The sequence below is a fragment of the Ochotona princeps genome, chromosome 2 (assembly GCF_030435755.1).
Source record: "Ochotona princeps isolate mOchPri1 chromosome 2, mOchPri1.hap1, whole genome shotgun sequence".
NCBI classification, from domain to species: domain Eukaryota; kingdom Metazoa; phylum Chordata; class Mammalia; order Lagomorpha; family Ochotonidae; genus Ochotona; species Ochotona princeps.
Window position 1 is genome coordinate 58,866,694 of NC_080833.1, and position 19,439 is coordinate 58,886,132.

Below are 19,439 nucleotides of genomic sequence, written 5' to 3' on the forward strand. Positions count from 1 at the left end.
CTTTTCTAGTTAGAACAATTTGACAATAGAAACAAAGAACAATTAAGTTGAAAAGGAAGAAGTAAAATCCACCATTTGCAGATGTCTTGAATAATATATGAAAAAACCAAAAATTCCACCAAAAAGCTGTTATCACTAATAAATTAACCAAAGTGGCCAATACAAAGTTAACATATGAAAATCACTTGTATAATTGAACACAAATAGTAAATTAAGAATGACTCCAGATACAGGGAAAAAATGAGGATATTAGTGTGGAAACAATGGTATTACCCACTTTCTTGTAGCCCTTGACCCTTTGTACATTAATCAACTAAGTAAGATTATTTAAAAAAACAAATTTAAAAAAGAAATCTAGAAAGCAATCCCATTTTCCAATAGCTGTAACATAAATAAACAAAATACCTGTGAAGTACATTTAACCAAAGAAGTAAAAAATCTCTACAATGGAAATTATAAGTATTGATGAAAGAAACAGGATAGGAAACAAAAAAATGGAAAATGTCATTGTTCATGTGCTGGAAGAATCAATCTTGTTAAAATTTGCATACTATGCAAAGTGGTATACAGAACAAACTAAATCACTATCAAAATTTCAATGACTTTTTTTTCAGAGTAAGAAAACCTGCTAGTAAGATTTGTATGTACCTGCAAAAGACCCTGAGTAGCCAAAATAATCTTGAGCAAAAAGAACAAAGCAGGAAGTAGGTATTGTGGCACTGCAAGTTAAGCCTCTACATGCAGTGCCTGCCTCTTAGAGTGCAGAATTATTTCCAAGCTGCATTACATCCAATCTATCTTTGTTAATGCACTCTAGGAGGCAGGCAGATAATGGCTCAAGTGCTAGGGCCCTTGCTACCCACATGGAAGATTCAGATAGAGTTCCAAACTCCTGTCTTTGGATTGAGCCTACCCTGGTTGTTGAAGGCATTAGTAGATGAAAGATATCTCTCTGTCTCTAGATCTTCCTCTCTCTCTTTCCAACAATGCTTTTCAAGAAGATGAAAATAAATAACTTTAAAATATGAAAAGGTATTTATTTTAAAAAAAGATCAAAACAGAAAGCATTGCAATACCTAAATTTAAAGTCGATTACAAAGCTATGATAATTAAAACATCATGGTATTGGCATTAAAACATAAGGGCATTGGCACAGACCAATGGTACAGAAGAAACCTCACCAAAAAAAATATGGCAAATTGATCTTCGACAAATGTGCTCTAGATGTGTAATGGACAAAGGCTAGTCTCTTTAATAAACGTTTCTGAGGAAACTGAATATTCACATATATAAGACTGAAAGGAATCCCCTATCTCTCACAATGTTCAAAAAAAAAAAAACACTTTAGGACACTGGAATGGACAGGAATTTTCTATATCAGATCCTGAAATCAAGAAAAACAAAGTTAAAATATACAAGCAAAATATCATTAAACCAAAGAGATTTTACCCAGCAGATGAAACAAAAAGAGAATGAACAATCTACAAAATGTGAGAAAATATTTACAAATTATACATGTGACAATGGATCCAGAATACATACAGGACTTTAACAACTCAGCAACAACAACAAATACTTCTTATCCAGCTCCATAATTATGGCTGTGAAAGAAGTGGAGGAAGGCAAGTTGCTGAAGATGGTGCAATGGATGGCATGCCCAGATGCATACGGGGGAAATGGTAGTCTCTTTGGGCCTGCAGAGGACATCTACTACCATAGCAGAAGATGGTGGGCACAACGAATTGGACAACTCTGCCAACCAAGTGTTGACAGCAAGTATCTGGGCAAATGGAGACTCTAACGTAGACTATGCAGTCAATAGACCTTTGAAGGGTTTCTGCATTCTTGGAACAACTAAATCAACAGCATTTCAGAAATATCAAAACCACCTGAGTAGTACCCTTGGAACACTTTCCACATTGGAGATACTGGGATGACATTTGGCAGCCATATCCTTCTCTGGGTACTGATGTGGTTAGGATACTCGGCACAGCTTCTCTCTTTCTCTCTCCTCACCAACCACTCCCCCTCCAGGTACAGGAAGAAGAAAAGGAAAATTGGAAACAATGGTCTCATCTACTTCCTCCTATTTCTCAATTCTTTCCACTCTAATCAGTGGTCCACATGGGCATATATATGTTAATTTTATACACACACATATACACGCATATATAGTACACAATCTCATTACTGGGTGTGTATCCAAGGGAAATAAAAGCCATTTGTAAGATATTTGAATTTCCATGTTGATTGTAGCATTTCTCACAATGCCAAAAAATAGAAACAACCAATGTTTGCTCACTAATGAACTGATAAAGAAAACATGGTATTCATGCACAACAGAATAGTCTTCAGCCATGAATGAAGGTTGAAGTCTTTTCATTTGCTGCAACATAGATGGAACTGGAAGTCACATTAAGTGAAATAAGACAAGCTCTCAAAAACAAATATCACATGATCTCATTCATTCATACATGGGATCTAAAAAATAATTTATCTCATAGGATGCAGTAGAGGGAGAGATGTGGAAAGATCGATTGGTGGGTATGCCTAGATAGGAGTAAGGAATTCTAGAGTTCTATTGCAGAATAAGATGCAATATAAATAAAGCTAATGTATTTCTCTATAGAAGTAACATGAAGATGGAATTCTGGATATGTTCATTATTAATAAATTCATATGCTTAAAAGGATAAATGCATTTACTCTGTTGAGATATTCTACATGTATACATGTAAAGAAAGACCACATGGTACTACATAAATATGTACCATTTATATGTGTATGGTAATTTTTTAAAGGAAAACAATTTGAAAAGAAATTCTTTTTCTTTTCGAGAGGGAAATATAGGGATACAGTTCCTCATCCAGTGCTTTAGACCCCAAATTAAAAGACAGGAACTTCTTACAGGTCTCCCACTGGGGTAACAGATACCTAGTTGTTTGAACCATTAATTGCTGTCTCCCAGGATACATAGTAGCAGGAAGCTGGAACCAAGACTCAAACCCAGACCCTGTAATGTGGGATGCAGCCTTGCTAAGAAGATGCTTAACCATGAGGGAAAATGTACATTCCAGAAAGTGACTTCTTCCCATAAACCTTTGCTAATCCAAGAGCAGTGGTTGCTTGAGAGTTACTGTTGCATGGCTGAGGGGTAACATGACAAGTGGAGAGTATTCCAAATAAAATGAGTTTAAAACCACAAAGAAGTCCACTCTACAGTGCTACTGCCCTGTTCAACTGTCATTTCCGTATTAGAATGATTTATTATGTTTACCATACAATGTTGTTGTATACTTGGACAAGTTACAAGGGGAACTCCAAGAAAGTTAGGCTCTTCCTTTTGTTGCCATTGTTAATGAAAGTTAGAAATTTTTAAACAAAAGGATGACCTTTGTGACTAGCAAACCTCAAGAAACACTGTTGATGGAGTTGAAATACAAAGTTTCTGCTTAAGTCTGTGCTAAGAGTTGAAGGAAAACAAGGGAGGCAGAATATGACCTGTTATGGTTGTAAATCTTGGAGTTTCAAGGCATGAAGGAGATAAATAAGGAACACGGGCAGATCATAAAAATGTTCAAATGTCAGGAGTTTTAGAGAGGAATTCTCTGTACTGCTCAGTGCAACTTAAGGTGAAGACTGCGAACTGAAGTTTAGCATTGACAATTCCTCATCCACCTCCCTTTGTAACCTCCGGATGAATCACAGTCTTTTACAAATGTTTATAGCGCATATTCCTGAATGTTATTCTCAGAAAACAGAATCTAGGGAACTTTTGTAATTCAGTTATTGACATTTACAGCTTTTTCAAAAGAGAAAGGTTAGTAAATCACAATTATGTGTCAACATTATACCAACTGAGTTTCTTCAAAAATGATCACTAAAAAGTGTTTGTGGGTCATCAGGTGATTAGTAAGTTAAGTCTCAAATTGAGGTGCCAGAATCCAGCTCAATATATGTTTGTTGCATCAATCATTCCCTTAACGAAACATTAATAAATAATATTACAACTTTTTTCTCATTCCTTCCCTAATTCATTTTTTCCAACTGTCTCTACCCTAAGGCCCCAACTGACCTATAAAAAAAGCAAAGCATAGTTGATGTCAATCCTTACTTTCTGTGATAAATCTATCCACACAATACAGCCCTGCCAAAAAACTCTTATCCCTATTAAAAAAAAGAATCAAAGCAAGTTCAGAAATCAGTGAAGGCCTAATCTCATCACTCATGAACTAATTATCTAAACGTGATTTCCTGAATATTCATTCTCAAACCATGATTCCTATCATTGTAGTGTGCAAGCTGCTCTCACTGGGTTGCATTCCTGGGCATGCTTGTTCTTAGCCATGAGATCTATTCTCCCTGGAAGGCTGCTCTGGTAAAATTACAAGTTGTTTCTTCGGAGAGAAGACACTAAGTATACTTGTTTCATATCATTCTTCTTTCATAGTTTCATTCACAACTGTCAAAATATTATTTCTCTCTGAATAGAAAATTGCTTTAAAAAAGAATTTTTATTTGAAAATCAGAGTTAGAGAGAGAGGGGGGGAGAGATGGAAAGAGAGAGTAAGATCTCTCATCTGCTAGATGGGTATAATGGCCAAGACTGGACACCAAGAACCAGGAGCTTAATACAGGTCTCCCAAGTAGGTGGCAGGTGCACAGTCGGGTCATTTTTGGCTGCTTGCCCCAGTCTATTGTCAGGAGCTGCAATGAAAGTGGAGCAGCCTGGACATGAACCAGCACCCATATGGGATGCTAAAATTGCAAGAGACAAATTTATCTACCACGACATAATGTCAGTCCGAAACATTGTAATTTTGATTGCTTTGCCACAACTTTCTTTAATGTTTCTCCTATAGTTTCTGAAACATAGCAAAGAAAAAAAAAAGGTGTAAAGAAGTCTGAAGGTTCCCAAATCGTAAAAAACTAATTGTAAGTTTATTTTCCCATAATGGAGACTCACATGCTGAATTAAGTTCCCTGAAGGAGCATTCTAAATACAGCAGAAATTCATAGGAATATAAGATGAGCAACTAAACAAACTTTACATAAATGTAAAACAACATTAATTCTGTCAATCTATTACACATATCTGTCACATGTGGTACATGTAAAAGGCAAATTTTGCTTCCCAGAACATATTAGTTAGCCATAAAGTTTAAAAATAAAATAAATCACAAGTACATTGTGAAAATTTCTTGAACTGAGGTATCCCTATTGTAGGTACTGAATGGAGAATTTACTAGTTCAAGATTAAAGGCAAAAGCTTCTACAGCTACTTATGCCCAGCTCCAGGGCTAAAGATGAGTAATCGTTCCTCATAACTCGACTAGATATTCAGTTTTATTTTTAATTTTTAAGACTTATTTATTTATTTTTATTGAAAAGTCAGATACACAGAGAGGAATAGAGACAGAGAAGAAGATCTTCCATCTTCTGATTCCATTCACTCCCCAAGTGACCGCAAAAGCTGGAGCTGAGCCAATTTAAAGCCAGGATCCCCGAGCCTCTTCCAGGTCTCCCTCGCAGATGCAGGGTCCCAAGGCTTTGGGCCATCCTCGACTGCTTTCCCAGGCCACAAGCAGGGAGCTGGGTAGAAAACAGAGCTGTTGAGATTAGAACGTGAGTCCATATGGGAGGACTTTAGCCGCTAGGCTACCACGCCAGACCTGATATTCAGCTTTTTATTTGCTACTTTTAAGATAGTTACAGCATCAGCAACATTCTACCTGATAGAGTGCTAAGTTAGAAGACTACAAAATGTCCTCAAGGCTTCCTCTGAAAAACATTTGAATATTATTCTTCTTTCTGGAAACTTGGCTATTGAATCAAATAACAGGACTAATTGCTGAATATATCTCATAAAAATCAAACAGAATAATAATAATAATAATTCAAACAACGTTGTGGAATGAACCAGACTATTCCAACAGAAGGGCAATCTGATGCCTTACATAAACAATGACTGAGAAGTACATAGTTTCCCACTTAATTTCACAGCTCATAGTCATATTTCATATCTGTTTCCCAGTTAATTTTACATCCCATGTGTATATTGAAAAACTTCTAGAAAAGAAAAAGAAAAATAGTGTTTACATCATACATAAGCTTTCTGTTCAAGTATTTAAAGGTGGGAACTTATAGCAGTGGGGTGCTTTCTTATCGTGATATTTCTGCCCTACTAAGTTTTACAGCAGCAACAATTGAACATTATTCTAGTTATGATAGTCTTCCAAGGAAACACATACTCAAGATCACTTTTAGTAAGGATTTTGGACAATTGGTTTAGTAATAGAAGCCCAAACCAACGAAAGGCAATAGGAACATAATTTTAGCCACAGGAAGAGAAACAAAACAAATTTGTATTTTAATACTAATACACTGAGAACTCAATTTACTAAATTCTAATGTTGCCATTCTTACAATTCCCTAACCAATTAAGAAAGCAGTTTTGCCAGTTTCTTTCCTTTGGAATTGTTCCAACTTGGTATTGTAGATCATTCTAAAGATACATGAGGATTTAATTTCAGTGGAACATAAAAGACAAAAACATTTCCCTTTTAAAGCAGTCATTTTTGGAAGCATAAATTTCTACTCTTCAACGTTATCACATGTTAAATTTATTTTATTTCCAATTTAATGTTTTCTAAGATAAAATGCTATAAATCAATGAAAATTACCTAAATGAAAATACTAATTGAAACTAATAATTCTAAATGTGTTTTTAAAAACTATTTTCAACATCATTTATACTTTTCCTAAAGGCACTATATTCATAATATTAGAATCAAAGCTTCCGGGCCCGGCGTGATAGTGTACCAAAGTCCTCACCTTGAATGTGCCAGGATCCCATATGTGTGTCGGTTCTAATCCCGGCAGCCCCACTTCCCAGTCAGCTCCCTGCTTGTGGCCTGGGAAAGCAGTTGAGGACGGCCCAAAGCCTTGGGACCCTGCACCCACGTGGGAGACCCAGAAGAGGTTCTTGACTTCTGGCTTCAGATTGGCTCAGCTCCAGCCATTGTGGTTAATTGGGGAGTGAATCATCAGACAGAAAATCTTCCTCTCTGTCTCTCCTCCTCTCTGTATATCTGCCTTCCCAATAGAAATAAATAAATCTTTAATTAAAAAAAAAGAACCAAAGCTTTCAAACTGAAAAAAGCAAAAAGGAAAAAAAAATCAGCTTTCAAAAATTCTGTCCTACTTATAAACAAAGTATAAGGATGATCAACTGCTTAGCTAAACATTTTATTCACACACTAACACACTAACATACATAAAAGTTACATTAACTGCCTTTTTTTCCCTAGGATTTCAATTGTGTGATAGCAAAGTTAAATGTGCAGGACTCAAACGACAGTTGCGAAAGTTTCAGATGCTGTTTGTCTTTAAATTTGATGTTAATTACTGCACTTCAGGATTTACTATTCCAACATTTGTCCCTTCCGGTTGGGCCACCTTCACACCTCATTCCTCAAACACAGAGTCAGTGTTTGTAAGATTGGTGCTGGTTTTGGTAAGCCTTGGTGATGACACCAGCATGTAGTACAGCCCTGGGACCACAGACCTGTTACCACATATGGACTTGTGGGTAGCTGGGTTTCAATAGAACTTGTCTTTTCACCACATATCTCTGACGTGGAGCCAAGGTTGTGTTCCAAATATATCACACCAGTTAAACACAAGTATTATCAAATATCTGTTTTTCTAAGTGCAGGAGAGGGGTGAAGGAAGAACAGAACTCCATTTCAACTTTAAAGGACAACAGATTTAAAACTGTATATGTTACACTACTAGGTCAATGTATTCACTACATTGAACAGTACACTTCAAATGGTTAAAATAGTAAACTGTATGCCATGTATATTTTAGCACAATAAAAAAATCACTTCTGTGTGATAGAATGTGAAACATATTTCGTTGTATATATTTCAGAGTTTTTCCACAACAGTGTGATAACTTTCCAGGTCCAATGTGTAATTAGCACTGACACTGTCAAAACAGTGCCCAGACATCTCTTTCACCAAACCTATTGGGCTAGGCTGCCCCAGGCCTAAATGAACTAGCAAACAGCATTACCCACAGACATTTCTAGCTACAAATATCATAAAAGAAAACCTGAAAAATAACATCTAAGGGTGCGTGTCTGACAAGGAATGCGTGGAAGCATCACCTGTTCCTGGTGCCAGGAGGAGAGAGCCTGCAAAGTGGAGGCTCTCCTAGCTCCTGACTCAGGAAAGCTGGCTGCCAGGGGTCAGCGGCCTGGCCCCAAGGACTAGCTGTAAGTCCAAGTGCATCCTAGAGGATCAAGCACACTCTAAAGAGTTAAGGCTGAGGGATGTCTAAGCTGCGTCTCTCTCACTGTTCCGTAGAAACCTAGAACATCACCTGCTGCACAGCAAGGGCGCCCGGTAGGTGTGTTGTTACAGTAAGGGATTTTATACCTGTCTGGAGTTACAGTAGTTTCCTTGTGCAGAGTGAAAAGTGCTTGAACTTGAGAGAGGTATTAGAAATAAGGAGAAAACATAATCCGGCTACAGCGGTCATTACCATTCTGTTCCAACTAAATCCAGACACACCTCTTTTTGCACTTGCCCTGATAAAATACCTGAGAGTGCTTTCCCCCTCTCGTATTCAAATGGGAGTAGTCCTGCCATCCTCATGTGGGCACAACCAGTGCCAGCACAGCGCAGAAGCTCCTCAGCGTCCTGCCACTGCAATCACACTCTTTGCAGATACTGCAGCTTGGAGAAGTCTCCATGTCCCTCCCACCCCATACCCGGCAACGACCTACCAGTAGGGGTGACCAGCAGACCGAAAGCACGCACATGATGCCCATGAGTTGGATGGCCGTCTCAGTCGTGATCCGGCCCCACTGGGCACTGGACTGCGATGCTGCCGCCTTTGCTCGACATCGTGACACCAGGGCCTTAATGGTGGCCAAGTTGCAGGCGAAGGTGACAGCCAGCGCCAAGAGGCCCAGGAAGGCGAAAGTGGAGGCAAAGAAAAGGTTACCCCAGGTGTGTGAGGGGCTAGTCCCATTGCCCCCTTGTTTGGTGCTGATGAAGCACCATGTCCCAGGCCACTGGATGGTGTACTGGCCCACACCCAGCACTGGCAGCAGGGCGAAGGCAAGCACCGCCAGCCATACACCCAGCAGCACGGCGCGAGTGGCGCGTGTCTTCATGTGGCTTGCGTACCAGTGTGGCGCACGGATGGCCAGCGCCCGCTCGACAGCCATAGCACTGGCGATGAAAAGCGAGGAGAGCCCAAAGACAGTCATGGTCAGACCGAAAAAGGTGCACAGGCGCCCCGACGGGTCGAGCTGCTCCCAGCGCTGCTTGGACAGGTATACCAAAATGACCACCGGGCTCGTAAGCAGCTGCCCAACCAGGTCAGTGAGCGCTAGCCAGCCAATGCACAACAGGAACGACTTCTTGCGCTTGCTCTCCCGACGCCGGTAGCTCCGCGACACCAGTAGCATGGCCAGCGCGTTGCCCACAAAGCCGGTGATCAGCATGGTGAGCGGGAAGGCCACCGACACGGACCCGCAGTCCTCACCCGGCCCAGGGGGGCGTGTGAGGTTGCTCTGTGCCTCCGGCGCCCACATGCCGGAATAAGAGTCGTTGAGGCGGGTACAGAAGGGAGAGTTCCCGCCGTGTCCCTGAATTTCCTTCATGTTGCCTTCGAGGTGAGGAGGGCAGGGCGTCCGGGCAGCAGTGTCAGCAGCAGCAGCAGCACCGGCAGCACTAGCGGTGGGAGCTGGCAGACGCGGCGTGGGCGATGGTGGAGGTCGGCAGCGACCGAGGCTAGGGCCGGGCTGCCCCCCATCATGGGGGGCGCAGCAGCAGCCTCACTCTGCTCCTCCGGCCACAGCCCTGGATCCACCAGCGCTGCAGCCTGGCGCTTCGCCGGGGAGAGTCTGAGGCTGAGAGGCGCGGGGACCCACTATAAGGGCGAGGGGCGGGGCGGGGCGCTCGGGGGTGGGTGCAGCAGTAAGGTGAGAGGAGGATGGAGAAGCCGCTGAGCTTCTCCTCGTCCTCGTCCGCTGGCCTGACTCGCTGCCTGGGCAGGGAAACCGTGCAGGCGTACCCTTTTGCAAACACATGGGTTGCAGGCGGAACAGGGCGCCCCGTCTGCGGCTCTGTGCCCCTCCCAGTTGTCCCCAGCAGGCAGCAAGCGGCGAGGAGCTGGGCAGTTCTCCACCGTGGACCTGCCTTCCTCTTCTAGACACAGCCTAGTACAGGGACCGACGTTTCTGAAGCCGCTGAGTTACTGAGTTACTGTGGCAAGCGTTACACACTCGACGCAAGCCGAGAGCCTTTCCATACTAAGCAATAACTTTTTCCTCTTCCTAGTTTGAAACTCTATAAACCGTCTTGAAAAGGCCAAGCTCTCAAGCCGGTTGGATTCCACTGACACGAGACAGTTAATGGACGGTGCCTGTTGATTTAAGGGAATAGACACAGGGAAACCCAAAATAGGATGCTTGAATTAAATGACAATTTCAACTGCCATCGCTTACACAATCCTGCCTCTGCCTCGCACTCAGGAAAGATGGGTTATGGCAAAAAAAAAAAAAAAAAAAAAAAGTTGGCACGGCTTGAAGTGGCGCAATTACCAGCAGCCAGAGATGCGTAGGCAGGGCACAGCCAGAGGCTTTGCCTCACAAAGCCTGCAGCCTTCCTTTTCCACCTTGGGCTCATTCGTTATAACTGAAATTAGACACAGCATGTATATGCCATGGAGGCCTTCTAGCCACGTGTCATTCTTGCCTTTGATATCACACACATTCAGTGAAAGCAGCACTAAGCCATATTTATGTATTTTCCCGACGTATTCTGCGTTTTTCCAAAATAATATGTGTTTAACGAGTGTTTTCCCATCATCACAGACGCTCTACAACGTTTTCAGTGATTGCTTTCCCTTTAAGTGAGGTGACTGAAACGCCAAGAAACTTAAGAGATGCCTCAGGCATCGGTGATCATGGTTGTCTTTGTCCTCCGTGAAGCACTTTCCTATAGATATTATAACTGTTCCCTGAAGATGAAATTCAACTGCACGTCTGGGTTTTGTTGCTTCCTCTTATTCAGGAAAAATAGTAAATATCTACGAATCTAATTTTCCCCCGTTGTAGAGGGCTATGGAATCCATTTTTCCAAATAACTAGCTGACTGTCGGAATAGGCTCCATCAAAGTTTCCTTTCCCTGGCTTAGCTGATTTTGTGTGGGTATGATTGTTAGCAAAGAAGAAAAGCATCTGCCCAGTCATCTTCTCCTTCTTCTTTAGTCCATGTCATTTGAATTACATACAAGCCCTTAAAATGTTAGTTATGTAGAGTTTAATGGAGGAAAAGTAAGAAATTAACTGAAACACCTTAACATCCATTAATCACATCAGAAATTTCATTTTAATTGGTTCTATCATTTCAAAAATGTTCACTTTTAAATCTTATTTATGAAAGTGTCATATTTACAATAAGAACAAGAAGGAACAGTGACATGGTTTTAGAACATTCCCAGAGTTTTATCCTAATATTTTGGAATTAATGTTAAACCCGTATTTGAGATGTTCTCCAAAAACAACATTATTAAAGTAAAATAGTAAGTGCTAATAGTAACTGGGTTCTGGCTGTCACATAAGCATTAACAACTTGAATTATATTGGTTGAACTAATACTACCCTCTAGTGAGCAAAAGGCTAATAACACCATGTATGTGAGAATAACACCATGTATGTGAGAATTTCTAAATGCTTAAGGAACGTCTCACTTCTTCCTCCTACTTTTTAAAAAATATTTTTATCGGAAAGGCAGCTCTACAGAGAAGCAGAGGCAGAGTAAGATTTTCCATTTGGTTCACTCCCCAAATGGCTGCACTGGTCAGAGCTAAATCAATCCGAAACCAGGAGTTTCTTGTGGGTGTCCCATGAAGGTGAAAGGCCCCAGGGCTTTGGACCATCCGCCACGACTTTCCACAAGTAGGAAGCTGGATGGGAAGTGGCCATAAAGTGGCACCCATATGGGATCCCAGCACAAATAAAGGGAGGATTTAATTATGAAAACAGAAATGTGGTCCCTTAGTTTTTCTTTCAGTTCACAAACTGAAATTTCTAGTTAGTCAATAAATCATTGGATGATTAAACTGAAAGACCATACAGTCAATTTTTTTTTGCTTTTAGCATTTTAAAAGCATATAATCACCTAACTGAAATTCTTAGAACTGAAATTCTTAGAAATACTTTAAATTCATAAATTGCTTAATCATGTCTTATCTTTGCTTTAAAATCCAATTTATAAATACTAAAGTTTGATTTTTAAATTTACTTTTACTGAATCTTTAAGAAACACTAAACATGGATATAAAGCAATTATTAATAAATAGCTTTACATATTTAGTCCCTTAATGGCATCATCATGGAAGGTTTCTGCAGTTCTTTTTCCTTTTAGTTGTGTTAATTTTGGTGTATTTTTATAAGCTCATTTAGTATTAAATAAGTACATAATCTGTATCAGACACTATTGTGATTATTAAGGGAACAAAAAAAGCAACACAAAGTTCACATTTCTGTAATTCATTTATTTGTATGAGCCCTTAATATTTATTTTTATTGGAAAGGCAAATTTACAGAAAGAAAGAGATTCCATCTGCTGGTTCAGTCCCCAAGTGGCAGCAATGGATGAAGCTGAGGCTTTCTGAAGCCAGGAGCCAGGAGTTTGTTCTAGATTACCCTCACAGGTGCAGGGTTCTAAGTTTGGGCCATCCTCCTCTGCTTTCCAAGGCCATAAGCAGGAAGCTGGATAGTAAGTGGAGCATGGACCCAAATGGGATACCGGCACTTGAAGAGGCCTAGCCAGTTGACCTACTGTGCCAGGTCCTGAGACCTTTTAATTCTAAATCTCAAGTTATAGAACATTTGCTCCCATGGAGGCAGGGTTTATGTGAAATTTGGGAAAAGCAATGTATCGTTTTCAAGGTCACATAGGAGTCTCAAGAAGGGATGCTACATTTAACATTCAAACACCAATAGAATTATATCAACAGAATGAAGAGGATGCTATAAAGGTTTTTTTTTTTTTTTAGTTCATTTAAGTACTTGAGTCCCTTAATCTGAAAGTCTTTTCATCCTTTTTCTTTGTATGACTTTATTATTTGAGTAAAATCTTGACTTTGCAGTAATTTGAGGCATCACAAAGTTTATGGAAAAATAAAATGACAAGATAAAAATGAAAAGTAGAAGTGAAACCTTAGCCTAGTAGTTAAGACATTTCGTCTTATTTGGGAGTAACTGGGTTCAAGTCCTGGCTTTTGAAATCTGGCTTTAGTGTCCTGGTTACTACAGATCCTTGGAGGCAGCAAGGTGATGGCTCTAGAGACAATCATGTGGGAGACCCGAATTGTGTTCCTGGCTCCCAACTCTGGCCTGGCCCAACTCTAGCTATTGTATTTGGGGAGTGAACCAGCAGAACAGAGGTATCTATTTGTCTCTCTAATTCTCAATCAAAAAACAAATTCACAAAAAGCTATACACCTCAGTGAGAGTTTGCATAACTTCATTTTGAAAGATTTTATTTTTATTGAAAAGTCAGATATGCAGAGGAAGAGCTTCCATCCGTCGATTCATTCCCCAAGTGGCTGCATGGCTGGAGCTGAGCCGATCAGAAGCCAGGAGCCTGGAGCCTCTTCTGGGTCCCCCATGCAGGTGGAGGGTCATAAGGCTTTGGGTCATCCTTGACTGCTTTCCCAGGCAGCTGGACAGGAAGGGGGGCTACTGGGATTAGAATCGGTGCCCATATAGGATCCCTGTGGGTGCAAGGCAAGGACTTTAGCCACTAGGCTACTGCCCCTAGCCGCATAACCTCATCTTAATAAAAGCTTTATTTCTCAATACCATCACTCATCCCTAAAGAACTGAAGCTTTTAATGATTCAAACATGTCAGTGCAATCTTTCAACATTAAACTTAAGAAAAATGGGTGCCTTTTAAAGTTTCTAAATTAGAGGGGCCCAGTGCAGTAGTTTTGAGCCCACAGGGATCCTATATGGGCACTGATTCTAATCCCAGCATCCCCCCTTCCTGTCCAGCTGCCTGGGAAAGCAGTCAACGATGACCCAAAGCCTTGGAACCCTACACCCGTGTGGGAGACCTGGATGAGGCCCTGGGCTCCTGTCTTCAGATTGGCTCAGCTCCAAACATTGCCTCTGGGGCAGTGATTTAGCAGATAGAAGATCTTCATCTCTTTCTCTCCTCCTCTCTGTATATGACTTTCCAATAAAAAAAAAAAAACTTTAAAGTTTCTGAATTAGAAAATCAAAGAGGAGGAGCCAGATTGGTACTTTAAGAGGATGTCTAATGATATCCATCGAAAGTGTTTAGAAACTGCCCATGTTTTATGACAGTACGAGTACAAGCACTGTAGTAATACTTACTGGTGAAGCTTTTCCAGGCATTTCCCTGCTTAAAGCAGTCTGTCACAAAACATCCCACAATAAGATGGTTTCACTTCGGTCCTCCAGAAAGCCAATGCATGCAAAGCCATCCGTATCATCCAAAACTGTTGCTATTAAAGCGGGGTGCATCTGCTAGTAACTCCCCAGGGTAGTCTCAAGAGTGCTAAACACAGCTATCTAATTCTGTACCTGATTGGAACGAGGAGCCAAGTTCACTGATTCTTTACTCCTAAATTGATCTGAAATGCCTGGCTGCTACAGGTTAATGAGTTCTTACCCCCCACCCCCTGCCCCCTGCCGCCCAGGCTTCAGTCATGCAGTATGTTGGTTTCTGGAATGTAGCCGGAGTTGCAGTTGCCAAGCCTGCCAAGCACTCATCCTTAATCCAACACTTAGGTCTGGTGTGCTCTCTTGCTCTCTGCAACACTATGACTTTTGCTCAAACCAGGAAACTTTTGCTTTGACAGGATCAGAGGTATTGGTACCTACTGCTTAAACTGAGCTTTTTTTTTTTTTTGCACAAATAAGCCATATTTCATCTGTTCTGATTCTCCTCCTTTGTGTTAAAAGTTGTTTTAAACTTTAAAGAGGAGCCTTCAGCAAGTTCATGGTAGATGCCAATTACAAAACAGCCAATATGTGGGCATACTGACTTCAATGCTTCAAAACAAATTTGTATTGACTATAACATGTCTGAGGATCTAATTTGAGACACAATGGAGATGCCAGTTTGAAGGCAGACCCTTATCAGAGCAAAGTCTTCTACAACTGAAGAGAAAATACAAACCTGGGCCTGGCGATGTGGCCTAGTAGCTGAAGTCCTGGCCTTGAACGTGCCAGGATCCCATATGGTAGCCGGTTCTAATCCCAGCAGCTCCACTTCCTCTCTGTCTCTCCTCCTCTCTGTATATCTGACTTTGTAAGAAAAATAAAATAAATCTAAAAAAATACAAACCTTGTGATGTAAGTTGAGTGAAAGGATGGTGAACTCATTGACGCTTTTTAATGAAATTGATGATACAAAGAAACTAGCCATGGTCCTGGTGCAACAGCCTAGCGGCTAAAGTCCTAGCCTTCATTTGCCAAGATCCCATATGGATGCTGGTTTGTGTCCTGACTGCTCTACTCCCCATCCAGTCCCCTGCTTGTCTTATGGGTAAACAGCAGAGGATGGGCCAAGAGCTCGGGGCCCAGCACCACGTGGGAGACCTGGAAGACGCTCCTGGCTTTGGTCGTTGCAGCCACTTAGAGTGAACCAGTTGATGGACGATCTTTCTGTATCTCCTTTTCCGATAAAAATAAATCTTCACAAAGAAACCAGCCGTTCTTAAATAGAAAAGTCATTTTACAAAGGGACAAGAAAAAGTTGAAGATGAAGCTGGCAACAGTGGAGTATCCACATCAATTTGCAGGGAAAAAAAATCAACCACTTATGCTTTAACTAAAGACTGGCTATTAAAAGCAGGAACAAGTCAACACCATAGCCATCTCAGGTAGCTTGGATTATAGAATCCTAACTGAAGATGTAAAGTGGAGCCAATTTTCTGCTTGATGGGTGCCAAAACATCACTCTCCTTCAGTTACAGGAAAGAGTCTGTCATGGAAGTCTGAGTTAAGGTCGTGATGCTGAGAAATTCTAACAAAAGGAAATGAAACTTGACATAAGCAGCTATGGTCCTAGACAGCATATTCAGAAGCGAAGTGACCCAGTCAGAGTAAGAGTAGACTACTCCTGACAAAGGTCACCGTAACATTTTTTGGAGATGCTGAAGGCATTTTGAGTATTCACTTTTAAGTGCTACAGAATGATATTAAGGAAATTCTCTACATTCAACCAGACTTGGCCACCACTGCGGTGCTATCCTAGTCACTGCTCATCAAACCAGGGCAATTTTCCGAGTTCTAATTCATTAGTCTTTGGTTCTTATGGATGTTTCCTACTCCTAAAAAATTTTCTAAAGATCACTCATTATGTTGTAGGTAAAGCAATGTAACACATATACAAAGCAATGGCTGAATTCCCAGGACCCTCGGTAGTTCTTGGCATGACTATACCACATGGGTGATTAGCATGACCTGTCTGAAAACTTGATGGAATGGAAGCGAACGACAATCACCTTTTTATTCCATTTGCCACAAAATTCTTGTACTCCCCTATTGTGCTGTCCACTTTTTCTGCAATCCTTCAGGTATTTATAAGTCAACTAATGCTTGGTTATGTTTAGCAATTTTTAGGTCAGTTTTTAAAAAAGAGGTCTTTTATCCACCAATTCATTCCCCAAATTGTCCCAATGGCCAGAGCTGGGCTAATCCAAAATAAGGAGCAAGAAGCTCCTTCTGTAACAAACGTGGGTGCAGGAGTCCAGGGATTTGAGCCCTGTCTACTTTCTCAGAACATCAGTGGGGAGCCAGCCTGGAACTGCAGCAGCAGCATAAGGACGCCCTGCATGGCAGGGAGCATGCCTTGCCATTGTGCCAGCCAGCTGGAGTTTGTCTCCCTTTTCAAATTCATTTTATTTGCAAAGATAAATAAAAGAAATCTTCCAGTGTCCATTTCACCCTTCAAATCCTTGCAACTGGCTGAGTTGGGCCAGGCTGAAGTCAGGAGACTGCTGTGTTCTAAAATGCTTTAAGTCTGCTGGATAATTTAGATAGCTGAAGTTCATATTCCATCTATGTGCTTAACATTTTCGCTTACTTTACTGTACTGAAAAATATTGCTTCTTTATATTACACATCCATTATCATCACTGCTGTTCTGCTTAAGATTGAGCAGGTTCAACTTATGAATGACAAAAAACTTCATGGGCCAAATTATTGGAGACTTGTTATCTTACTTCATGGCAGCTTATGTCAAGACAATCCTATTGTAAAGAAGACCCTCTACAGACCTACACTGAAAACCATGGACAGCCTGACTCCCCTGTGAACTCCGATGACCCGATCTCCTATCCCACCCTCAGGTGAAGCAGAAGGCAGAGCTCCACCAGGGTAACTAAAAAATATCACCTAATAATGTATCTACATATTTTGCCTAGTTATGGGAGGAAACATAACTTTAATCACAATCTTCTGCTTCCACTTTTATTCTGCAAAGCTTACAATCTGATTGCCCATTATTCATCATGATTTCAGAAACAAAACAGCTGTTAACTTCCCAATGTAAGTTTTCAAATTCTCAAATAAGACTGGCAATCTATGCCCTCCCCCGTCCCGTTAAAAACAAAAATTTTTAACTGGCAGGCTCTATGTCAACAGCTAGATTATAAAGGCCTATATCCATAGATGAGGATGAATGAATACAACTTGATTCACTCATAACAATTTGCCCGGACACCTCCATTTTGACTTTAAGACTCATTTTTCTTGGAAAGTAAGATTTACAAAGAAAAAGACCTTCCATTCTCTGGTTCATTCCCCAAATGAATGCTTCGGCTAGAGCTGAGCTCATCTGAAACCAGATTGGTACCTCCTCTGGGTCTCCCCATGTGGGTGTCATTCTCTACTGCTCTTCCAGGCCACAAGCAGGGAGCTGGATGGGAAGAGGAGCTGCTGGGATATGAACCAGCACCCACATGGGATTGCAGTGCATGCAAGATGAGGACTTCAGTCACTAGGCTATTCCGCAAGGCCCTTTTGACTATCTTCTTTACTGACTAGACATGCTTTAAAAAAAAAATACCCAAGGTGTAAACGTACATCATCTTTATTCTGAACTCTCTTCCTACTTCAAAACAAGGTAACTGCCTCACTACTAATTCTGCAAAAGAAGCACTACCATTGCACTTACTGTAATATACATTTCAAAGGGCGCTTACCCATTCATAGAGAAGTTCCTGAGGCTAATTTTGCAGATCACCTGGCATATTAAAAATACAGCCAAGGGGTCACCACAAGTATTATTTAATACATCAAAATGTATGCCAGTGAGATTATCTGTTTCTCAAGCTTACTAATCTATGATCTAAGGCTGCATACTTCATAGCAAAACCACAACACAATTATTTACAGCTAAGGTCGAGAGTCCATCTTCCACTGAAACACAGCTGAACTTTTCCAGTTCATAAATGGCTTATTACACTTTAATGGAAGTGGCCCTGACACAAACCAACCACTAGTTTCCACTGTGATCTAATTAACTTTAGTGTAAAACTTCTTTAAGCAACCACAATCTTTTAGCTGAAAAATAAACATTTATTCTGTACTAGTATTGAAGGAAAAATGATCCTTTTTTTTGAGATGTTAATAGATATTAAGTTCAAGAGCTACAGTGGGAAAATTCAGAAATTTCACTTCACTCAAACTAGAGAAAACAAAAGTCATTTTAGTGTTCTCAACTGAATCATACAGGCTGAAAGTAGAAAGGCTGGTGTGTGTGTGTGTGGTATGGTATCTTGGGAGAGTAAACTGTGCAAAAGTGAAAATGTTATTTGCTCAGCATGCCTAACATTTCTAGTAAATACATTCAATGTGTTTACACCAAAACTGGGGAGTCTGAGCACTACAGGAAAAAAATCCATAACTTCAACTTTGAAAATCAAAGGAAGGCACTGCAAGGTTTTAAAGAAATGACAACATGAGTAGAATCATTAGCTCAAAATGTATAGGGCTGAGGGCTAAAGTCAAGTCTCAGTTCCAGATAAATCAGATATTTTTTTGGAGTGAAAAGGCAAAGGGAAATCCCAGAGATTTTATACTGATAATGCTGGTTATTAATATAAAACTGGAATGCCAAGTATCAGTCTTCGTGCAGTGTTGGACGCAGCGATATACATGGATGTGATATGCCAGACAAGAAATAGGCAACTGCAAGCTAACATACGCATCAAGTATCTAAAACACAAGGATGGGGTTGAAAAACACAAATATTTGCTGCATGTTTAGTTTATCAGATGCTATCATGAACATCTCTGAAATCTCATTTCATAAGTATAAGGCAGACCTCTGATTTTCATCTGCAAAGTGACATGTATAAAGATCCTTCCCGGAA

General features: G+C 40.7%; 1 protein-coding gene across 1 annotated transcript in view; it reads right to left on the minus strand.

The window, feature by feature from the left end:
• PTGER3 (prostaglandin E receptor 3) overlaps positions 1-10,061 on the minus strand; it is a 50,908-nt gene extending 40,847 nt beyond the window's left edge. Inside the window, exon 1 of the mRNA XM_058658049.1 lies at positions 8,794-10,061. Within this exon, the coding sequence (XP_058514032.1) occupies positions 8,794-9,678 (885 nt within the window). The 5' untranslated portion in view covers positions 9,679-10,061. The remainder of the gene's footprint in view (positions 1-8,793) is intronic.
• Between the last annotated feature and the right edge of the window lie 9,378 nt (positions 10,062-19,439).